The sequence below is a fragment of the Mytilus edulis genome, chromosome 7, assembly GCF_963676685.1.
Source record: "Mytilus edulis chromosome 7, xbMytEdul2.2, whole genome shotgun sequence".
Classification (NCBI taxonomy): domain Eukaryota; kingdom Metazoa; phylum Mollusca; class Bivalvia; order Mytilida; family Mytilidae; genus Mytilus; species Mytilus edulis.
Genome location: NC_092350.1, coordinates 24,700,662 through 24,725,158, shown reverse-complemented (window position 1 = coordinate 24,725,158; position 24,497 = coordinate 24,700,662). Strand labels below are relative to the sequence as shown.

General features: G+C 32.3%; 1 protein-coding gene across 1 annotated transcript in view; it reads right to left on the bottom strand.

Moving 5' to 3' along the window:
- Positions 1-273: 273 nt before the first annotated feature.
- The window catches only part of LOC139481099 (probable glutamate receptor), a 42,487-nt gene continuing 18,263 nt past the window's right edge, over positions 274-24,497 (bottom strand). Inside the window, exons 2-10 of the mRNA XM_071264200.1 lie at positions 20,447-20,634; positions 20,053-20,235; positions 16,162-16,392; positions 15,481-15,575; positions 12,938-13,028; positions 6,031-6,352; positions 2,724-2,941; positions 1,882-2,147; positions 274-867 (exon numbers count right to left, since the gene is read on the bottom strand). Coding sequence (XP_071120301.1) covers positions 438-867; positions 1,882-2,147; positions 2,724-2,941; positions 6,031-6,352; positions 12,938-13,028; positions 15,481-15,575; positions 16,162-16,392; positions 20,053-20,235; positions 20,447-20,634 — 2,024 coding nt within the window. The 3' untranslated portion in view covers positions 274-437. The remainder of the gene's footprint in view (positions 868-1,881; positions 2,148-2,723; positions 2,942-6,030; positions 6,353-12,937; positions 13,029-15,480; positions 15,576-16,161; positions 16,393-20,052; positions 20,236-20,446; positions 20,635-24,497) is intronic.

Sequence of the window (24,497 nt, the reverse complement as noted above, 5' to 3'; positions counted from 1 at the left end):
ATGCTTCACTTGTGTCACCCGTCGAGTTACTCGAGTAAATAATCTAGGTCTGATTGTCTCGAAATAAACCAGATAGAAGATAAATGCATGGTAAGGTGTTATAACTACAATTGAATACTTTTGTATGATTTAAGCCATATATGTTAAGACAACGATTACACTTATAAATGTAGACTTTGAGAATTTTTATTATAGATCAATTGTACATGCATAGCTTTGTGTTGTATTAAAGTTGGTGGTTGTAAGTTTTTTCTAAGTAGTTCCATATAAATGTTTATAACTATGTAACTTTTATTATTTTATAATTATTCAGCTACTGAATATATAAGTCTTAGTGTTATAAAATTATCGATCGTCCGTACTTCCAATTTCTTGGCTAAACCAACTTTAACACTTATTACGAAAACAAAAAGTTCTTATATAGTCATAACGGAACATTAGTTCTCAGTTGTATCGTCACAAATTTCTATTGCTGATATTTCGTTAACGTGATGCTGTCTAGCATTGGAGCAAACCTGTCGTCGAATAGCGAGTTTCATTGGCGAAACATCGTCATCGTTATATAGGCTATTGGAGTAAAATACATTATTTAACTCATTAGGTTTTCCAAATCCGTGTGCGTTATTTTCCTTCTTCTTTTGTTGCCTTTTTTCGATACATTTCCCACATTTAAGTTTAATGTGTTCACAGAGAAGAGAAAAACAACCTAATACTACCCCTACTGTTATAATGTAAAATGCAATTTGAAAGTCTATTAAGAAAATAGTCTTAGCTTCTGTGCCTGTTAATTGCTGGCATGGTCCAGGCTTAGGCCAGGTTTTCATTTTCCACATTTGAATCAGTCCACTATCGACTATTGAAATTATACTGAAAAATACACAATAGAATTATCAATCTAGAATAAAATAAGTTTCTTTTAAAAACTTAGTCTTTCTTTGCTAATTATCACCCGTATAATAATGATGACACAACTCAATATTTTTTTAACAGACCATTGACACACAAAATCATTTAAATCATGATAATATCAAAGTTACAGATCGGATGGTACCCTTGATAAATGTAGCTTATGAAATCTGTCCACAAGGAAGTTTCTGTCTGGGGTTTTAGTAAAACTATGTGGATATTACGAACTGGTAACTTACAGATAGAGTGTATCATTCCCGTTCTAATATCTAACTAAGTATAGCAGCTTATAAACATAAAAGTCAATGTCAATGTATTTGAAAAGGAGCGCTTCATGTAATTTACCAGTTCACTAAAACCTAAAACAGCAACTTCCGCGTGTAAGATTTCGTGAGCTAGCTTTTTAAATACATTGACATCGAGTTTAAAAAGAAAAATAGGAAACCTTTTCCATCTTACAATCGTTTATATTTAAAGTTCACTTCAACTTTCCGCTAAGTGTTTCATAGACCAATATAAAAAAGAAGATCAGGTAAGATTGCGAATGAGACAACTCTTCACAAGAGACCAAATGGCACATAAATTAACACCTATAGGTCGCCGTACGGCCTTCAACAATAAGCAAAGCCCATACCGCATAGTCACTCAGCTATAAAAGGCCCCAAAATGACAGCTGTAAAACAATTCAAATAAGAAAACTAAAGGCCTATTTTATGTATAATAATAATGACCAAAAAACAAATTTGTAACACAGCAACAAACGTAAACCACTGAATATGAATTACAGGCTCCTGACTTGGAAGGGGCATATACAAAATATGGCGGGGTTACACTAATTGAAGGCGCCAACCCTTCCCTGATAGTTAGTTTGTCTTTTTTGAAGATACGGATCGATGTCTGTTATTTTTCAGAGTTTTGTTTTAACTTATTATAGCTGCTACCGTTATTCTGGTATCAAAAATACAAAATACTCACGCATCAGAAAATGTCTTAACAAATGGAGAAGTTTCGGGTAATGGAAATGCATACAATATAGGCTGAATATCTGACTGTGTCAGTGACAATTCACATTTGTGTGATATAGCTAGCTCAATGTAAGTTTTATCTGCCACATATGCATAATTGCCGACTTCTACTTTTCGAATTTGTTCAGCAGGGTCACTACTCAGTACAGAAGGGTCTGTTTGATTAAATCTTATCATGCCGTTCCATAATTTCTTTCTTTCTGGTAATTCGGAGTTCTGGAAAATTAAACAGAATAAGTTTCGAATATGTATGTTCATGTGTGTATCACTGAATTTAATCCAAAACAAAAAATGAAAAGCTACAATAAAAAAAAAACTATGCGGTATATGGTTTGTACTCCTTGTGGAAGGCCACAAGGTGACATAGCTGTTAATAGCGATGTCATTTGGTCTCTTGTGGAGGTTGACCCATAGGCAGTAAAATCACATCTTTTAATTTGTAAATTAATATCACAATAACACAACAACACAACGGCGGGATAAATAAATTCTTCGCTACGCCTAAATGAAAATACAAAAAATGGACTTTACAGTAAAGGTTAAGAATATATAAACCCACATATTCTTTTTTATCAATATGAATAAAAGGTAATTAAAATGATGAACACAGTCTGTATCAGGAATCTATACGTCAAGACCATCATGTTTTATCTGTAAAGTTGGAACATGATATTATTTCAAAAGGTGATTGTTTGTTATGAATTCCTTAAACCAATGGTAGAATAAGATGCAATTAAACTGTGACAAGTTTTAAATAACACCATAAATATTCTGATATAAACTATTCTATACCTTGAAAATTGTTTCATAAATTGTTTCTCCTGCTGTTCCCCATTTATATACTGACTGTTCCACCAATCCTTCTATATCTTTAAATGGAAGCTTCTCTTTTGGAAAAGTTAGAAAAGCCACAAAATTTCCACTATATGTAGCAACAATTACAATACAAAATATCCACCAGCAACTTAAAAGTGTCCTACCAGCTGAAGATACTGCAACATGCTCACCTCCTGAAAAAATAAATTTACTATTTTTATTATCTGTTTTATATATGTGAGTATTAGTAAGTAAGTAAGTAAGTAAGTAATGACTTTATTTAAAGAGGGTGACTCAATCAGCTTTCGCTAATCTGCCTTGAGGCCCTCACAAAGAACAAACAGTACAAATATTACAAAGCTCACAGTTTCTTACATATTATGTAAATGCAATATTCATGCTAACTATAAATTATCAGTAGAACAAGAAAAAACTAAATTCATATACTGTTGTATATATATACAACTCGTCTAAACATCAACCCAACAATGTTAGATCTGTAAATTTGCTTTCGCAAATTGTTTGTTCTTCCCTCGCCGGGATTCGAACCCATGCTACTGAGATATCGTCACACCACATCGCCTACACTGTAGCCGTCCCGCTAGACCACACGACCACCTGGACTTCACAATAATAAAGCTTTTAGTGGCCGTGAGCTACCTTTCCTCGTCAGTTTTAATCTAGCGTCGTACTACACATGCTACAGTACATGATATATAAGACACGGAGATGTTATTGTTACAGATCAGCTCAATTATCTATAGCAAAGGATCCTACAAATTAATGCAAGATACAGTCACAGAAAATAGTTATATTTTATAAGTACGTCTGAGTCAGTGACAACTCTACAACAGATTTATCCATCTGATCACCAGCATTCACCGGCGAGTGAAGAACAAAAAATTTGCGAAAGCAAATTTGCAGATCTAACATTGCTGGGTTAATGTTTAGACGAGTTATATATACTTAATGTACACAGCCATGTTTCACCATCATTGCTGGTGATCTGATGGATAAATCTGTTGTAGAGTTGTCACTGACTCAGACGTATATATATCATATATATATATATATATAAGAAAATTATTAAAAGATAATAACGGTTTCAATTCATCACTTTTACTAGTACTTTCACTGCTTTCACAGATCTTCAGGTAATCTGACTTGTATTATTTTACAATCAACATAGAAGTAGTTTTTAAGGGCTTTATAACCATCATATTGTTCAGACACCAATTATTTATGGTGTTGGCATCGTAACTTAGTTTTCTTTCTATCTCTTCCTTATGTGTTCCATATGTATGAAGAGTTGTATCATCAGCATACATATCAATGGCTGTATGAGTGGCTTCCAAAGTCATGTCATTTATGAATAAAACAAACAAAAGGGGACCTAAAATGGACCCTTGGGGGACCCCATATACATTTAGATTCTGAGGCCGTATTACCAGAGCACACTTTTTGTTTTCTGTTAGACAGGTACGACTCAAACCCTTTTATTGAATGATTAGAGACTTTGTATAAATGTAATTTATGGCTGACAATGGCGTGATTAACGAGATCAAATGCATTTTTTTAAATCAAGAAAAGACTGTTCCTACAACACTAACATCATCAATACATTTGTCAGGTATCTATTAATTTGGTAATGGCTGTCTGATATGAGTGGTTAGATTAGAATCCAGATTGTGGCTCATGTAATACTTTATATTTTGACAGATATAGATAAAAATGTTTTGCGACATGTTTTTTTTCAAATATTTTTGATAAATTAATGTAGAAAGTATTGATATAGGTCTGTAGTTTTCTGGCATATGTTTATCACCATTTTTAAATATTGGATTTACTTGAGCAAATTTAAGATTTTCTGGGAAAACACCTCCTAGTATACTTAAGTTTATTAAATACGTTATACTTGGGGCTAAATCTTCCGATGACAATTTAATGAAAAACGGACCAACTTCATCAAGTCCAGTTGCTTTTGAGGTTTCTAAATTAGAAATTAATTTCTTAATTGCGTCTAGTTTAATAAACGGAATCGTAAATCTAACACCAGCGGGTATTTTATCTTGAACATAATCATTTAACTTATTTGCTTGATATTGCGTGTTATTTGTAACATATTTATCACCTATTGTTGTGAAGTAAGTGTTGAAATGATTTACTATATCTTGCATATTATCATACTCTTTATTGTCAAAATTCATGGTAGATGGAATTTCATTTTGTGTTTTGGTTTTAAATCTTTGAGTAAAGCCCAAATTTCTTTAGTTTTTTTGTTATTTTCTATTGCTTGCATGAAATAGGACTGTTTAGATTTTTCTAATAATTTAGTACATTTGTTGCGCCAATAAAGGAATTTTTCGATATCCCTCTTGCTTTGATAATGGTTTCTGTTCTTTTGAGCGTCTTTTATCTCATCTGTAAGCCAATCTGGTTGGCGTATATGACTTTGACAGGAGCGTGTCTGTTAATAACTGACAGAAATAGTTTATACCACATGTCAGTGGCAGATTGAATGTCACTTGTTTGTTCTATTTGAGCAAAATTTGTCTGATTCAAATCCTCCAAAATCTTGTTTTCATTGAAGTTTTTGAAACATCAATACCGAATTTGTTTATGCTGTAAGCTTGGAACATCTTTTTGGTTTATTTTTCTCGTAATACATACTTGATAGTGATTACTAAGGGCTATTTTGGGGACATTTGTTTCAACTATATTTTCAGGGTGGTTAGTATAAATATGATCAATTAAAATTCATTTAAGGAAAAAGAAAACAGCAACTACCCAAGTTGCTGTACCCCTGTTTTCTCAAAATGTATAATTATATACTGTTCTGGTCTGATATTGATGTCTCGGGATGATACGACATATGATACGGATTTTGCCATGCATAATAATTATTCTCTATGTATACAATGGAACAACTTGATATTCACTAATTTATGGAAGAAAAACAGATCTGAATACTGAAAATCAGATAATAACTCTCGCCCTTTTTGATAGATTTTGTAATTTATATATGTTCAGTATTAGCAGTACGAAACATATCCATCCATCTCTTTCATTCACTGTAAATTGAATGGTGTGTTTTATTTCCATATCAATTAAAATTATATTAATATTTTTTTTTTTTGATTTTCTTTGTTTTTCGATCTTCAAAAACTTATAAAAAATACACCATTTACAAAAACAATATGTTTTATAGAATTTTCGATCAACCTTGAAAACATTTTTTAGTTCAAGACTTGTTAAGTAAATTTAAATTTATACAAAGTTATACCTTGACAAAGTAACGCTCCATACATGTACCAGAACGAATCAGAGAAATGATGTAGTCCCCGGACAAACTTTCGTCCAGCAATATTCCTGTAAAACGGATTATACTTTTCAAAAAAGAACAACAGCATTGTTATCACAGGCAGAGATATTCCAATATAAAGGTACACTGTTACGGTTAAAGGATTCAGTAATTTCCTCCAGTGTTCATGAGGTGGTCTTTTGATGGCAATTCCTGAATGCTCATAATAATATGGATGAGTAAAGTCCATTACTTGTTCTCTGTATGAGTTGATGGCTAATGGCGCTGCAACCAAATCGATATCCTACAATTTATGATAAAATGAGATATATTGGCGCGCATCATGAAAACCTTATTGTTATCCGTACTCTCGAGGTATACAAGGTATTTTTTATGGAACTATTCTTTATAAAGCACAAAAATGTCAGTATTCACATCAGAAGCTAACAAAACCTTTAAACAGACTTATAAAGAAGGGATATAATTACGATACTGTTGTCAGGCCATTAAAGATTGCATATTTTGGCGTTAATATTGATTCACTTATAGGGTCTTTGCATCGGAACTAAACACATTTATTTAAAAACCAGTTGTTGGCATGACACGGGTTATGTTATTCTAATATATGTTATGATGGTATGATACTAAACCCATAACGGGAAGGATTGTGCCTGATATTCATATGATGAAGACATAATGTTTCAATCAGTTTAATTGAAGTCTGGAGCTGGCATGTCAGTTAACTGCTAGTAGTCTGTTGTTATTTATGCATTATTATCATTTTGTTTATTTTCTTTGGTTACAATGTACATCTTCTGACATCAGATTCGGACTTCTCTTGAACTGAATTTCAATGTGCGTATTGTTATGCGTTTACTTTGGCTAGAGATATAGGGAGAGGGTTGAGATCTCATAAATATGTTTAACCTGCCGCATTTTTGCGCCTGTCCCAAGTCCGAAGCCTCTGGCCTTTGTTAGTCTTATATGATTTTTAATTTTAGTTTCTTGTGTACAATTTGGAGTTTAGTATGGCGTTTACTATCACTGAACTAGTATATATTTGTTTAGGTGCCAGCTGAAGGACGTTCCGGGAGCGGGAATTTCTCGCTACATTGAAGACCTGTTGATGACCTTCTGCTGTTGTTTGTTCTATGGTCGGTTGTTGTCTCTTTAAAACACATTCCCCATTTCCATTCTCAATTTTAAGATTTTTAGCCTCAGTCATTATTTTGTTTGTAATCCGTACTTTCCATTTGGTATATGTGTCACGTGTACAATGTCCGATTTATTAGTGGTTTCATTATTTCCCAAAACGAATCGTGAAATGTAATGTATCTAATACACATTCATTCATTTTATAAAGATCACTCGTGTATGACGGAAACCAGCGTTTGAACTCCTTATTAATGAACTCTACCACATGATATTTTTTTTGTTTTTGTTTTTATTTTATCTTTTTATCATTTTTTCAAAGTTTAGAATAATTGACATTGAATGGAATAAAATTGACATGACTAACCTCCCTTTTCACATTTAATATATATTGTGTCGTTTGGGATATTGCATTTGAAGTTTTCAAGTAAAGAAAGTCACGTTAACCATTTGCGTTTGGCTTTAACTATTCAAAACATGTAAATAAGCAAGATTTTATCGTCCATCACTATTTTGTTTGTAATCCGTAGTTTCGATTAGTTATATATTTGTTTTTTTAAATTGTGTCCTTTTCTTTTTATACTTCAGGTTTTACTGTGAATTTTGATTTCTCCCTTTAATCATTGTTCACATGTTCATAATCGGTAAACATTGTAAATATAAATACATTATTTTAGCGTTTATTTTACAATTAAAGGTCGCCATTATGATTTGCTTGCCTGTTTTGGATAACTTGTGGCACACATGACAATAAAAACATGTATTTTCAATCAGCGAATGTCGTGACGCTCCCCAAGAGATTATTTATTTTAAGCTGTCAATTAATTTTCTTTTCAATTCAACGTTGTATACCAACTAGTATGTCACTATTTGCCACTATAAACCATAAATAAGCCAATTAGAAGACTATGTCCAGTGCACGATGTTTTGTCGATATTGTCAACATCGCAATGTCAACTTTATAGTGTCGTTATTGTGTTTACATTGTATCCTATCAATATGTTCTATACCTTTCTGTTTACATCGTTCACATCGTATACATCGGGATGTTGACAATATCGTGTCGACATCGTGTTTATATTGTATATATATATAAAGTCTATATCTTTCTGTTTACATCGTTCACATCGTATACATCGCGATGTTGACAATATTGTGTCAACATCGTGTTTATATTGTATATATATATAAAGTCTATACCTTTCTGTTTACATCGTTCACATCGTATACATCGCGATGTTGACAATATTGTGTCAACATCGTGTTTATATTGTATATATAGAGTCTACACCTTTCTGTTTACACCGTTCACATCGTATACATCGCGATGTTGACAATATCGTGTCAACATCGTGTTTATATTGTATTTATATATATAAAGTCTATACCTTTCTGTTTACATCGTTCACATCGTATACATCGCGATGTTGACAATATTGTGTCAACATCGTGTTTACATTGTATATATAGTGTCTACACCTTTCTGTTTACATCGTTCACATCGTATACATCGTAATGTTAACAATATAGTGTCAAAATCTTGTTGTTGTATATACATTTTTTTTCGTTCTTTTTTTTTTTTTTTAAATAAGTTAACATGGTTAAGCAGTTAGTTATATAGTTAAAATTGTTTTCCATTTTTCATGTCGGCGTCTTTTATTGTTAACTATGCCATATAAACTTTGCTCAATGTTAAAGGCCATACGGTTATCTATAGATGTGCCAGTTAGTATGTATGTACTGGAAAGGAGTAGGTCCGGTAAGGACCGATTTTGGCCTCAAATTTCAGGTTCATCTGACGAAAGATTTTGACCACTTTTTAAACACTTAAGTGTCTATTTTATTTGAATTAATTAGTTTATGTGAAAGATTTTAACAGATTTAGTCATTAAAAACGTTCCGATTCAAGCTCAAATATGAAAAATCTACCTAATATGCCGAAAAATGTCACTTTTCAGATGGTTTTTGGTAAAAATGAAAGTGGCCGCATCCGTGTTCATCCTCAACCTTTATATATGTTATGTTATATCATAAAATACAACTTACATTTCAATATTAAGGATGAACACGAATGCGGCCACTTTCGTTTTACACGAAAACCGTCTAAAATTTAACTAAAATGCTAGAATTATGAGAATTTCAGTAATTTAGCATGACTTAATGGTGCTAGTACCGGATATATGTGCATTGTATTGTCAAAAATAGCCAATATTTATGTAGCAGAAGCATTCTACTGTTCAATAAATAACTAAAGGTTTACATTTTAACAATTTTGTAAAACTGCTATATTTTGGGGCCAAAAAGGGGTCTTACTGAACCTACTCCTTTTACTTATTTGCAATCATACCACTTCTTTTTTTATAAATACCTTTCTGTTTAAATTGTTCACATAACAATGCTAACAATATTGTGTCAAAATCGTGTTTATATTTTATATTGAGTCTATGTTACGTATATAAACGTTAAACTAACTGCATTTGTTTGCACCTGTCCTTAGTCAGGAATCTGTCGTTCAGTAGTTGTCGTTTGTTGAATTGTTCATACGTGTTTCTGGTTTCATGTTTTTTACATTTGACCTTTATTTTTCCTGTTCAAAAAGTTTTACACTAGTGTTTTTGTGTCTTTCATAGCTTGCTACTCGATAAAAACCAAAACTCCGTATTAATGACAAACATATAGCGGTTTACTTATAAAGATGTAACTTAAATAAAAAGTTGTCTCATTTGAACTTATACCGCATCTTCTCATATGTATACATCGCTATGTTAACGATGTCAACAATGTAAACAATATGTAAGAGTTCAAACAATGTTAACAAAGTTGACTAGATATCGGTTTAATATTGTGTACATCGCGATGTTAACGATGTCAACGATGTAAACAATATATAAGAGTTCAAACAATGTCAACAATGTTGACACGACATCGTGTTTACATTGTATACATCGCAATGTTAACGATGTCAACGATGTAAACAATATATAAGGGATCAAACAATGTTAACGATGTTGACACGACATCGTGTTAGCATTGTAAACATCGCGATGTTAACGATGTCAACGATGTAAACAATGTATAAGGGATCAAACAATGTAAACGATGTTGACACGACATCGTGTTAACATTGTAAACACCGCGATGTTAACGATGTCAACGTTGTAAACAATATATAAGAGTTCAAACAATGTCAACGATGTTGACACGACATCGTGTTTACATTGTATACATCGCAATGTTAACGATGTCAACGATGTAAACAATATATAAGGGTTCAAACAATGTAAACGATGTTGACACAACATCGTTTTAACATTGTATACATCGCGATGTCAACGATGTATACATTATATAAGGGTTCAAACAATTTAAACAATGTTGACACTATATCGTGTTAACATTGTAGATATCGCGATGTCGACAATATTGAATAAACATCCTTCACTGGACATGAATGAGGCATTTATCGACTAACGAAAGCTATGTTTTATATAGCCTAGTTGGTCTATTGACCTAGGGCGCTGGACACAATGCAGCCAGTATTCCCATGATGCCTCAGATGGGATTTCTTGGATCAAAGAACAAAATATTGCGGATCTAGCATTGTTGTGCCTAATTGGAGACGGAGTATGTACAAACGATGTGTTGGTCCTGTATAACCAAAGTCTATCAAATTGAGGTTGTTTGTGGAAAATATGTAAAGTATTGCAAATGCATGTACATGTATGTGTTCATCAGCAACACTATACAATATGTGTTATGACATGTTCCAGTATCATTGCTGTAAGGCATTATTAAGTTTAGACTTTTGAATCAGGCCATAGTAGTAAGTTTTTACTTGTGTTACTGATAAAAATGGTATCTGTGGCATAACTTGATTATTCGACTGCGAGGAAAATAGTTATAATAAAATTAACGGTACCAATTTTCTTGCACCAGATGTGCATTTCGACAATACATGTCTCTTCAGTGATGCTCTTGGCCAAAATATTTGAAATCCAAAGCTTATATAAAAGATGAAGAGCTATAATCCAAAAGGTCCAAAAAGTATAGCCAAATCCGTGAAAGGAATCAGAGCTTTGCATGAGGGAAATACATTCCTTAATTTATAATAATTTCTAATATTTTGTAACAGCAAATTTTAATAACACAAAAAATCCGTATGTTCATGCCAGTACCGAAGTACTGGCTACTGGGCTGGTGATACCCTCGGGGACTAATTGTCCACCAGCAGAGGCATCGACCCAGTGGTAAGAAATTAAAGTTAACCTGAGATAACAAAAATACCAAGATCAATCAATTTAACAACAACAGTTTGAAATTGAAAATGGAACAGGTATAAACAAAAGACAAAAAATACAAGAAGTAGAGTCAAATTACTAGATAAACATTTTCAAACCTATGTATAGAACCACTAATTCGGATTCGGATCCGGTCAGAACAAATAAAAGTTGTACATATCTTAAACAAAATAGTTCCTACGCATAGCTGTAACTTTTTGAAAGTTTATTTTGAATAATAAATAAAAAAAAGATACATGCAATTATAATAGGAGGGCATGTTTGCCATGATATTCAGATCAACAGTACATGTCTCTGTACTTAAAAACTTCTGGGCACCAGTGCGCTCTAATATGAAAAATTTGATTTCTTAGCAGAAGTCCGGATAAGGTAAAGTTTTAACATAAAATGACTGCAAATTTATTTGAACTTAAGACAAAGTAGCCATTTATGGTTGAAATTAAAGAATTTAACACAGACGGCCACGAGGTGATTTATTAGTGGATGTATTCCTTGAGTATCAAATGAATGGTGAAATGTTATATATCATATAGAGGTCACTCGTGTATAACATTAGCTAATGTTTAACTGCTGAGTAATGAAGTGTCACAAATAATATTTCTTTGTCTTTCAATCGCTGTTTTACAGCTTAATATATCTGACATTGAATGGAAAAATAAAATTAACATGACTTATCTCCCTTTTCCCATTTAATAATGTCTCGTTTGGGTAATTGAATTTTAAGTTGTCAGTTAGAGAAGTCCCGTTAACCATTTAGGTTAGGCTTTAATCATGCGAAACATTTGAATACCCCTATGTTCACAATTTTTAAAGAACATTACTTGTATAATTCATAGTATAGTATATTTTCCCGGTCTTTATCAATTCCCATATAAAATATGTTTTAAAATAAAGATATTTTTTTTTATCAATAAATATTAACACATCAAAGAGCGTTATTGACGACCCCTGCAATATCATGTTTCAATAATGAGTAATTCAGTTAATTAATTATGAAAGAAGCATAATGTTTTTAGTATGAGTGGATTAGGTTAGAGCATAACAATATGTGTATGTCTGTGAAAGGAAAGGAGGTTTGTGCGAAGAGTAACAATCTAAGAACATGTTGACATGATGTATGATTGCTGTTCTAATCGAAAAACTCAGGGCACATATTACCTATCTTATTCTTATTATAAACATTTGTTTTGGAATTTTGTAGTTTAATGCTCGATAACTGCGTATAAAATTTTGAATTCCATTTTTTGTTGTATTCAAGTGATAATTATCAGTCTTATGTTGCCGAAACGCGTGTCAGATATTATAAATGATAATCCTAGGATCCCTTATTAGGGTTTGACATTGTTATTTATATGAAACTTTGAGTAATCTTATGAATATTAATAAGTCAGTTGTGTGAAATCTGTAACTACATACAAGTAATTGAATTTCTTACTTACTCTACGCTGAACCTCTCCCAGCAAACCATTCCATGACATGTTTCCCTTGTCTGCACCCCATTTTCCATCAGGTGGTGCTTTTAATTCATATCTAGAAAGTGAAACTGTTTTGTGTCATTTTACGTTTGAAATTATATATCCTGTGATTAATATATAAACAAATCAGTGTCATTTCCAACAATGAACTTTTGTGCCCCACCCTATCATATTATATTAATATAAATAAACGTATAAATTAAGGCAACAGTATTTAACGGGTGTGTAAATGATTCAGAAGACAAATCGAAGTAACACACACGTACACGGAGATGTAGTGAGGGGATCGTATGATTTTCAAACAAAAAAGCTTATAACCTTCAAATTCACCCTCCTTGAAGTTCCTTGATGGGTGCATTTTACATAGACAAATAAAATCGTATAATATAATCAAAATGAGGATGTAAATTTGATGTGTGCTTCTTCGTTACATTTGTTGTTTTTATAGTGATTAATATGATAACACAATGTTGACCGCTGTACCCCTATTTTTGACATTTTTAACTATTGTGTCTGTTTGTTTTGTTCAAGCTTTGGTGACAATATAATGGAATGTGATACGACTGTCATACAAGTGAGAGGTTTAGCTAGCTATAAAACCAGGTTCAATCCACCATTTTCTACATTTGAAAATGCCTGTACCAAGTCAGGAATATGACAGTTCTTGTCCATTCGTTTTTGATGCGTTTTGTTATTTGATTTTGCCATGTGATTATGGACTTTCCGAATTGATTTTCCTCTGAGTTCAGTATTTTTGTGATTTTACTTTTTCCTTGTTTTCCCTTGCATATCTAAAAAAGCATCTCTCTTGCTTTTATTTACTTCGGTACTGGCATGGAAATACGGATTTTTTATGTTATTATTATGGGTTTGAAAATGTTTATCTAGTTATTTGCTGTTACAAAATATTAGAAATTATTATAAATTTAGGAATGTATCTCCCTCATGCAAAGCTCTAATTCCTTTACGGATTTTGCTATACTTTTTGGACCCTTTGGATTATAGCTCTTTATCTTTTATATAAGCTTTGGATTTCAAATATTTCGGCCACGAGCATCACTGAAGAGACATGTATTGTCGAAATTCGCATCTGGTGCAGGAAAACTGGCACCGTCAATGTAATTACTACCACTGGGTCGATGTCTCTGCTGGTGGACTGTTAGTCCCCGAGGGTATCACCAGCCCAGTAGCCAGTACTTCGGTACTGGCATGAAAATACGGATTTTTTATGTTATTAAAATTTGATGTTACAAAATGTTAGGAATTATTATAAATTAAGGAATGTATCTCCCTCATGCAAAGTTCTGATTCCTTTTACGGATTCGGCTATACTTTTTGGACCCTTTGGATTATAGATCTTCATCTTTTATATAAGCTTTGGATTTCAAATACTTCGGCTACGAGCATAATTGAAGAAACATGTATTTTCGAAATGCACATCTGGTGCAGGGAAATTGGTACCGTTAATGTAATTACTACCACTGGATCGATACCTCTGCTGGTGGACTGTTAGTCCCCGAGGGTATCACCAGCCCAGTAGCATGAAAATACGGATTTTTTTATGTTATTAAAATTTGCTGTTACAAAATGTTAGAAATTATTATAAATTAAGGAATGTATCTCCCTCGTGCAAAGCTCTGATTCCTTTCACGGATTTGGCTATACTTTTTGGAAGTTTTGAATTATAGTTCTTCATCTATTATATAAGCTTTGAATTTCAAATATTTCGACCACGAGCATCACTGTAGAGACATGTATTGTCAAATGCGCATCTAGTGCAGGAAAATTGGTACTGTTAATGTTATTTCAAGTTTAACATTAGTCAAGTAGTCAGCACTTCGGTGATACATGCATATCAATTATATGGTCATTCTTATAAATGTCCTGTTATATAGTTATCAAAGGTACCAGGATTATAATTTAGTACCCCAGACGCGCGTTTCGTCTTCATAACACTCATCAGTGACGCTCATTGTCTACCATTCTCTACATTTGAAAATTCCTGTACCAAGTCAGGAATATGACAGTTCTTGTCCATTCGTTTTTGATGCGTTTTGTTATTTGATTTTGCCATGTGATTATGGACTTTCCGAATTGATCTTCCTTTAAGTTCAGTATTTTTGTGATTTTACCTTTTTTCATATCAAAATATTTATAAAGCCTAACAAGTACAAAGTTGTAGAGCATTGAGGATCCAAAATTCATAAAAAAAACTTTGATTTTTTTCGAAAAGCTAAGGATTTTCTTATCCCAGGAATAGATTAAATTAGCCGTATTTGGCACACCTTTTTGGAATTTTGGGTCCTCATTGCTCTTCAACTTTGTACGTTTTTGGCTTTACACCTATTTTGATCTGAGCGTCACTGATAAGTCTTATGTAGACGAAACGCGCGTCTGGCGTATTAAATTATAATCTTGGTACCTTTGATAATTATAAACTATTAAAAAAATTGGTTTTCATGTCAGGAATTTGGTTGTTTACGATAAATAAAACAGCTCATACATACGTAAAGTTAAGTACATGTGACAGCTCTTTGATTACTTCGATTGTAAGGCCACTGTATTGGTTCCTTTCGTCGTCAAGTTCAACGAACGGTGCCCACTTTTAAAAAAATAATATAGCCATAATTTTATTTTGTGTTGTTAAAATAATAGTTTCTTTTATTAGATCACACCCTCTTTCTAATTTTCATACATTATAAATGCATAATACTAGTTTTACATGAAAACATTTAGCATCATACATGTTTTGGTCATAATTAAATGATGTTCATATTAATTTGTGTTGATTTTGAAAAAGCTCTCAGAAATTGAAAGTACTCTTAGATATATACTTTTTGTTTTTTGTGTTTCTGTTCTATATCGATATGCTGTTGCAGTTTAACATATTCATTTTTTGTTGATTGTTTTGCACAGTTTTTATTACATAAATTAGGCCGATGGTATTTTAGTTTAACTGGTTTTATATTTGTATTTTCAGGACCTTTTCTATGTGGTATTATATGTCATAAGGCTGTACGACGAACTTCAGTTTTAACGTCCTATGTCATTTGGAATTTGGTGGAGTGTTGTCTCATCGACCATCATAAAAAACCTTTCTTATATTTATATATGTGTTGATTGAAAATTATTAATCATTTCATAAGATGTTTTCATAACAATATTTAAATGAACACAAAATAACCTACCGGTAATGTACCCATCAGGAACTTTCTCTGGTTAAACCCAAACTCTATATTTGGGTAGATAAAACTTTCAAGATTGTCACATCTATTGTCATGAAAGATTGTTGTATCTTTCTGGAGAAGCAAGCTTCCATTCAAGTGAACGTATCCAACTTTTGATAATTCTCGTCGTGTTGATTCTCTCCACATTAATGTCTCGATTGGTAACCATCGACATTCGGTATTTGAACAATGCTAAAATGAACTGTTGACTCAGAAATATGTGTTATTTTGAAGTAAAATTAATTGTACAATTTATGCTTTAATTATTGTTTCCTGCTGTCATATGTATAACGTCTTAAATGAAAATGTAGCAAAAGTTATAACAAAATTGCATAAAATGTTTTTATGTTTATGAATGTAGTGTTGAGTGCAGTGAATAACTGTTTATTCATATTTGTATGTGTGTTCTCTACTTATTCTTCCCCATTCTATACTATGCAGGGTTCATGTTGCCCAGTTTGTATATTTAAATGGATTGTTTTGTGAATTTTTTGTTTTTTATCTTTCCTTTTTGTCTTTAGCGTTGAGATTGTCAATCAAGTAATGAGATTTGAATGTTTAATTGAAGCAACAACCAATTTTATTTCGATACTAATCATTTTCTAAATGATGTTGTTTTTAGGAAAAATTATATATCATAAACTTAATAAACAGTAAACGTATACTTCTTTGAATACCATTTGATCCGAAAAGTGGAAAAATTATTGTAAGTATTGGAACTGACAAACAAGTTAGAACTTTTTATGGTGATTTTAACTGTTGATTTCAACGTGAAATTGAAAGTTCTCTTTACAAAGCAGAAAACAAAAAAGTTTGTTGTTGTTGGATAAGTTCTTCATTTTACTCAACCAATTCAATGTCAACACGATTAGGTCAAAAATGTATTTTTCATTTGGATTTGAAAATTTCCCGTTATAAAAGATATGGGTGGTGATTAACTTTTGCCACTGCTGGTGGAGATTTATTTCCCTGAGGGTATCACAAGCCCAGTAGTCAGCACTTTTTGTGCTGACATGAATTGTCATTGATAAGGTTATATTTATAAATTTACTGTTTACAAATTTTTTAATTTTTTTTAAAAACTAAGGCTTTTCTACCTCAGGCATAGATTGCCTTGGTTGGGTTTGACAGAACTTTTGGGAATTTTGGTCCTCAATGCTCTTCAACTTCGTACTGTATTTGGCCTTTTTAACTTTTTTTTATTCGAGCGTCACTGATGAGTCTTTTGTAGACGAAACGCGCGTCTGGCGTATATATTAAGTTTAGTCCTGGTATCTATGATGAGTTTATTTATATATATATATATATCAGTATTGTTAAAACTTGTGACACAAGAAGAAGGCCATTTGTTGAGCCGAAATATTTGTCAACACGATTTTATAACAACATTTTCGTTTAATAACACCTTATATCAGTACCGTTGTGCAAATCTTTAGACTGATATAATTTTTTCCTTATCTGCATAGTATCGCCTATTCTAGACGATCCGGTACATAGTAAATTTGCTGGTTGGTCCTTTTTATAGACTTTTATATATATATATATATATATATACAACTCGTCTTAACATCAACCCAACAATGTTAGATCTGTAAATTTGCTTTCGCAAATTTTTGGTTCTTCCCTCGCCGGGATTCGAACCCATGCTACTGTGATATCGTGACACCAAATCGCCTGCACTGCAGCCGTCCCGCTAGACCACACGACCACCTGGGCTCTTAAAATAGAGCTTTCGCTGACCGTGTGTTACCTTTCCACGTCAGTTTTAATCTAGCGGCGTACTGCAGTACATGATATATAAGGCATGAAGATGTTATTGTTACAGATCAGCTAAATTATCTATAGTAAAGGATCCTACAAATTAATGTAAGATACAGTCACAGAAAATAATTATATTTATAAGTACGTCTGGGTCAGTGACAACCCTACAACAGATGTATCCATCGGATCGCCATCAATGATGGTGATACATGGCTGTGTACATAATGTATATACAACTCGTCTTAACATCAACCCAACAATGTTAGATCTGTAAATTTGCTTTCGCAAATTTTTGGTTCTTCCCTCGCCGGGATTCGAACCCATGCTACTGTGATATCTTGACACCAAATCGCCTGCACTGCAGCCGTCCCGCTAGACCACACGACCACCTGGGCTCTTAAAATATAGCTTTCGCTGACCGTGTGTTACCTTTCCACGTCAGTTTTAATCTAGCGGCGTACTGCAGTACATGATATATAAGGCATGAAGATGTTATTGTTACAGATCAGCTAAATTATCTATAGTAAAGGATCCTACAAATTAATGTAAGATACAGTCACAGAAAATAATTATATTTATAAGTACGTCTGGGTCAGTGACAACCCTACAACAGATGTATCCATCGGATCGCCATCAATGATGGTGATACATGGCTGTGTACATAATGTATATACAACTCGTCTTAACATCAACCCAACAATGTTAGATCTGTAAATTTGCTTTCGCAAATTTTTGGTTCTTCCCTAGCCGGGATTCCAACCCATGCTACTGTGATATCGTGACACCAAATATATATATATAATGATTCACTTTCGTGTTGCCATAATATAGACTAACTGTGTAATTTTCTATCGTTTGACTGCTTATAGGATGTTGAATTATTCAAAACACTGAGGGTTTTCTATAGCATTGTTTAAATCTTTATTCTCACAAACCAAATTACAAAGGTATAGAGATAATTATAGATATTTAGAGACAATTACATAAATAAATAATGTACGAAAGTAGATAGAGGCATTCACAATTGTCACCCAGAAAGCTCAATTTGTTATTGATCTCCTTAATCAGTTCACATAGTTCGTTTAGGTCTGTAATTTTTGTTGAAATCATTAAGTCATGAAACTTTAATGTGTTTGGTCTATTTCTATAGTTAAATGCAGTACATTGTTTTCTATCTCCAATGGCATCTGAATTACACAATACACACTTTCTGTTTTCTCTTCTTTGTTTTGCCATTTTTCTAATTTCTATTGGAAATTTCATGTTCAAAGTTCGAAATTTAAGAAATAAGGATATCTGCCTGTCATCCAAAACATTCAAACATTTCTCAAACTCCGAAGTATCTTTAAATAAACGATAATTTAATGCTTTTTGTGATACCTGTAGGCTTGCTAGGTAATTTTGTTTGAATTAATCTGTTAAATTCTGATTGATGGTTACATATAGCCATGTTTTATTTACAAAACAGATATCGTCCCATTCATATGACAAGCCACACGTGTCTAAAATTGATTTGACTTGTTTTAACCAAACAAATATTTGTACCATGTTTGGCAGTTGCTAAGTTTTACAAAATAAAAGGCAATTTGTCAGGTTTTCCATTTACCAACTTGAACCAAGAGATTTATCATTCGCAACTGGATTGAAATATTTAATGGATATTTTCCCAATTCACCATAAATCATAAAATCAGGAGTAGACTTTTTTACTCCAGATAATATCTTACAAAATTTGATATGAACCCTCTCGATCATTGAATTATTTACAAAACCCCATTCAAATATTGTCAAGTCGTATTTTTTTTTAGAATTTTCAGATTTTTAATTTTGACTTTGTTTTTGATTTTGCTTTCTACCTTCTTTTATTCGAGATCCATTGATTGGTCTTGTGAAGACAAAACGTTCGTCTGGCGAGCCAAATTATTAGTCTGATATCTTTAATGATTTGTTTTTAATTTGATTTGACAGACACGTCCACAAAGTGATGATAGTAATTACATGTAGTGTATGACAATTTGATTATTTGAATCTTAAAAGATAAAAAGAATAAAAAGTAAAAGTTGTCATGTTCATCTATATTACACGTTATTACCGTTTGATTGTGTTGTTGATTTTCAGATGATGTTAAGTAATGTATTACGGCAATATTGTCGAATGTAATATTATAACTGCCTTCAAATACATTCTGCTCGTCTCTATGAAAAACACCAACTAGCCATCTTGAAAAATGAAGCAGAGAGTTTCGCCATACATGCTTTCGTCCAAAATCAAAAGGCTGCAACATATGAAGAGGAATAGTGATTGTCTTATATTTACAGGCCTTATCGATTTGTACTTACAACAACAAGTTATTTTTTTTCAATCATTTCCTGTTCCATAGGTTTAAATTAAAATGTCTATTTATTTTTTTAAAACCAGATCGGTAAATGCTAAAATATTGAAAGAAAGCATTAAAAGTTCCCGATGGTAACCTTTTTATTATTTACCTGATGTAGAAATTTCTCACATGTTTCTACACGACACAAAAGTATAAACTTGATAATGTTCCTTGAATGTGTTGAATCTATATCTGACAAATCATCGATATCAGAAGACGTTATCTCCTCCATTTGGTATGATACAGCAAAAATGTCAACATCGGAAAGACTTTTATGAAACTCTGCGGCTTCTTTTTCTGAAATTAAAGAGATTGCAACAAAATCATAATTAAGGTTGAAATGGACATTAAGAATGTTAAATAAAAAAAATCAACTGATACATTTCAAGGCTCACAATCTCTAAAAGTCATTTTAAAATTAAAGAATGAAATATTTTAATCGGAAACTTCAATAAATATAGGAAGATGTGGTATGAGTGCCAATGCGACAACTCTCCATCCAAATAACAATTTATAAAAGTAAACCATTAAACGGAGCTTTGGCTCACACCGAACAACAAGCTGTAAAGGGCCCAAAAAATTACTAGTGTAAAACCATTCAAATGGGAAAACCAACAAGCATGTTATTTTGAATGTTAGTATGTAAAAATTAGAAGATTATGTACGACTGTCAATGTGACAACTCTCAAAAAGAGGCAAAATAATGTAGGTTAACTCAACTATTAGTTATTCTGAAGTTTCTTTCATTAATGTGCTCTTTAACAAGTATTATTCCTCAATATACATCAAAAGAACGATAAGAGATGCTGCACTATTCTCTGTAGAAGGAGGAACCAAAGTTAATGTTTTTGACTGCTCAAGTCGTCAGTCAAAAAATGTAAGGTTGTGCATGCTGAATATAATAAACGCTATATTGATCAAAGCAATGATTTAATGAAACAGTCAACTTACACACTCTCTCTATTTGTTTTGGTCCGCAAATTCTGTTGATTACCGATAAATATGAGTTGATTTGTTTTATATGCGGGTACTTGTCCTAATATTAAGTTCGATTTGTATCAGTTCCAACAATTTTTATATGTATACCATGAATTCAATTTTAAACCATAAACGGATCAAAGGTATTTGGTCAAACTCAAATTATACACATTCTACAATCATGTTATTTTACATTGTTTTCAATGGAAGTGTAGCAATACTTTTTCCAGGTGTATATGTATAAGTGAATACAAACTTCCCCTTTAATAAGTTACCATAGCAACAAACGAAAACAACAGTAATAGATACTGTAAAATTGCATTTCTATATGTATCACATTTAAATCATTCTTTGAAAAATTTACAGCCGTCATCACGAGTTGGTCAAAATATTGTCGTTTCCAAAACCTCGACCTCTTTTTCTCAAATCTGACCTACCGAAATAGCCTTATCACTAGTTTGGTACTTTCATAGAATCACAAGTACCAATGCGGAATAAGCACTGATTATCCTTCCGGTTTTCGGTTAGGTTCGTCATATGGTAAAATCAATGGGACTTTATTCAAATGATTTGCACCCGTGACTTGTGCCCTTTTTATTTGATTACTTCCCGTTGTTTAAGATTGAAAGTATACATTATCTCAAATTTGCGGATAATTCAGTCCTTTTCCATCATGGATCTAAAACTAACGTTCTTTGAAAAGTTTCTATGGCCGATATTTACAAAACTGTTGTGAAATTCTAAAGAAAAATGCTTTAAATTTGACTTTTTACGAAATGGGGAGGTTGAAATCATCACGTTTTTTAAAAAAATTAGGCCGAAAACTTAAGAAGGCAGGTAAGTTAAATGTTATCAAGCCTTCAAATTCCACCTGCAAGGTGTTTTCATATATGCGGACAAATTACGAACAATACATTCTTGAATCTTTTTTTCTGTTCTGATTCTTTCATTTTTACAATTTTTCGTTATTTTGTATAGCAGTTATACTACGATCTACCACAGTTATGCTTCTGATTTTCAAACTAAAAAGGCCTAAAAATTTCAATGTAGACAATTCTTATTTGTACACGGACAAAAGCCTAAAAACGTGTACAATTTATCTATATGCGGACAAATTGTTGATTCGTCATAGAAATTGGCATCTTGGCATTTTTATTTAAAGGGACATATATAATCCTATTGTTATGGCTGTCGTCATAAATGGCCGCTGTTCAAATTATCATAGGACCCCAAACTTTGCCATATGTGTTGCTCAGTCTTAAGTTTTCTATACTGGGCTCTGAATACTGTTAGTGTTTTAATCGTGTTTTTTTTAATATTTTGCCATGACATGAACAGTTTGTTTTTCGAGTTTAAATATCATTTTGGTATATTTCAGGTTTCGTTTGCTACGAAATAAGAATCGATTATTGTTATTCTGGCCTCAATGGATCTTTAAAAACAAATTCCAGTTCCTTTTAATGAGTGCGGCAAATTTATCAATCATAGGACATTGAGTGTTATTTATGTCATTTGACAATCGTTTATATGGAAAATAAAATCAATATGCCTCCGAAAGTGTACGGGATAATGCTACTGTGAGGATCATATAGGTTAAAAGTTGTCGGGATGATGGTCACTATTGTCTCATGTTGTATATTCTTTTTTAACTTTACATAATGTGTTGCACAATGTTCTAAATCATTTATTAGACTCAAAGATGTGCACCTTTTATTATTTGTAAATAAGATGAATTGCGGACATAAGAACCAAGTAGTAAAGTCTCCTGCAATTGTATATGATTCCATATAGTACTACGACATACAGGCTTAATTGCATACATAAAATATGTGAAACAAAAACGTTAAAAATGACCGATAATTATTTGTGCTCCTATTCTTTTAACGAAATTTATTGATCATGAAACTGATTAAAGGGACACTAGCTGTCAAATTCATTGGTCACAGACTTGACTCAAATTCTCATATTTGATTTATAACAATGTAAAACATTTATCTAAACTATCAAAAGTCTGAAATAAAAAGTTTACAGAGCATGGGGTAGATAATATATAGGTTCGTTTCGTGTGTATTTTAGTCCAGAAGCCATTTAATTACCTATCGATTTGACCTCAGATGACCATATAAGCGATGTAAACATAAATAAAGATATGAATATATTAAACCAACACGTGCAATTGGATTTTTATAGGTCTGTTTGATTTTAATTTATAGATTAAAAACAGATGTTTCTCATTGTTTTTAACCGTATAAGAATGATTTTATGTGCATCGAATTAGTAATCAAATGATTTACCTTAGTTTTGCTTTCATTGTTGACATTCTTTTTCTTAAAATAACCAGTACACGTTCAGTGCATGCGTTGTAATCTCTAGCTAGGTGTTAAATTGAAGTTCACATGAATACGGATTTAAAGAGGTCGACTCATTTACTTGCAAGTGAATTGCTAATTTTCAATGTTTCTTAGCGTTATTTGACAAAATTGAACCTTTTTGGCTGCAAAAGGCGAATTGTTATTTCACTATTTCACTTTCATTATTGATTGAATAGAAAAAAATCAAACTTTAGATTTTTTATATATCTCGTAGCTAGTGCCCCTTTAAATCAACTTCATTATTGATAAGATAACATGTGTTACGTTAAACGAAATGACAAAAGTAAGTTAGAAACTGTAACAAAAGTTACATCGCTTCTAATATGAATAAACTTACTTTTGATTTCCACTCTAATATTAGCGTTTTGGCCTAAGCAAATTATATTCTGAATTCAATGCATAAAATACAAAGATATCCAGGCAACAAGTTCAAGTTACTTATGAAAAGGTAACTCTCATAATCCCAACATTCCTTACAATTGTACATTTAGAAAAATAAAGATGCAAGAAACCAAACGGATAACCCATTTGTCGAAGAAAAACTAACAACGCTATTGAAAAAAATTAAAAACAGGCAAAAGACAAACAAGTCTTTCAAAAATACACAGAAAACTAACGAATTCGAATGAGCAACAAGAACCTTATTAGAAAACCAGGAGTTTTGATATTTTTACCACTTGAACTGGTGACAAAATATATCCCTGCAAGTAGCAACCATCTATCAAGGTTTCCATATAATGAAATACCAGCGCTATGGAACACCATATCATCAAGGAAATTGATACTCAATATACGGGTGACACTGTAATG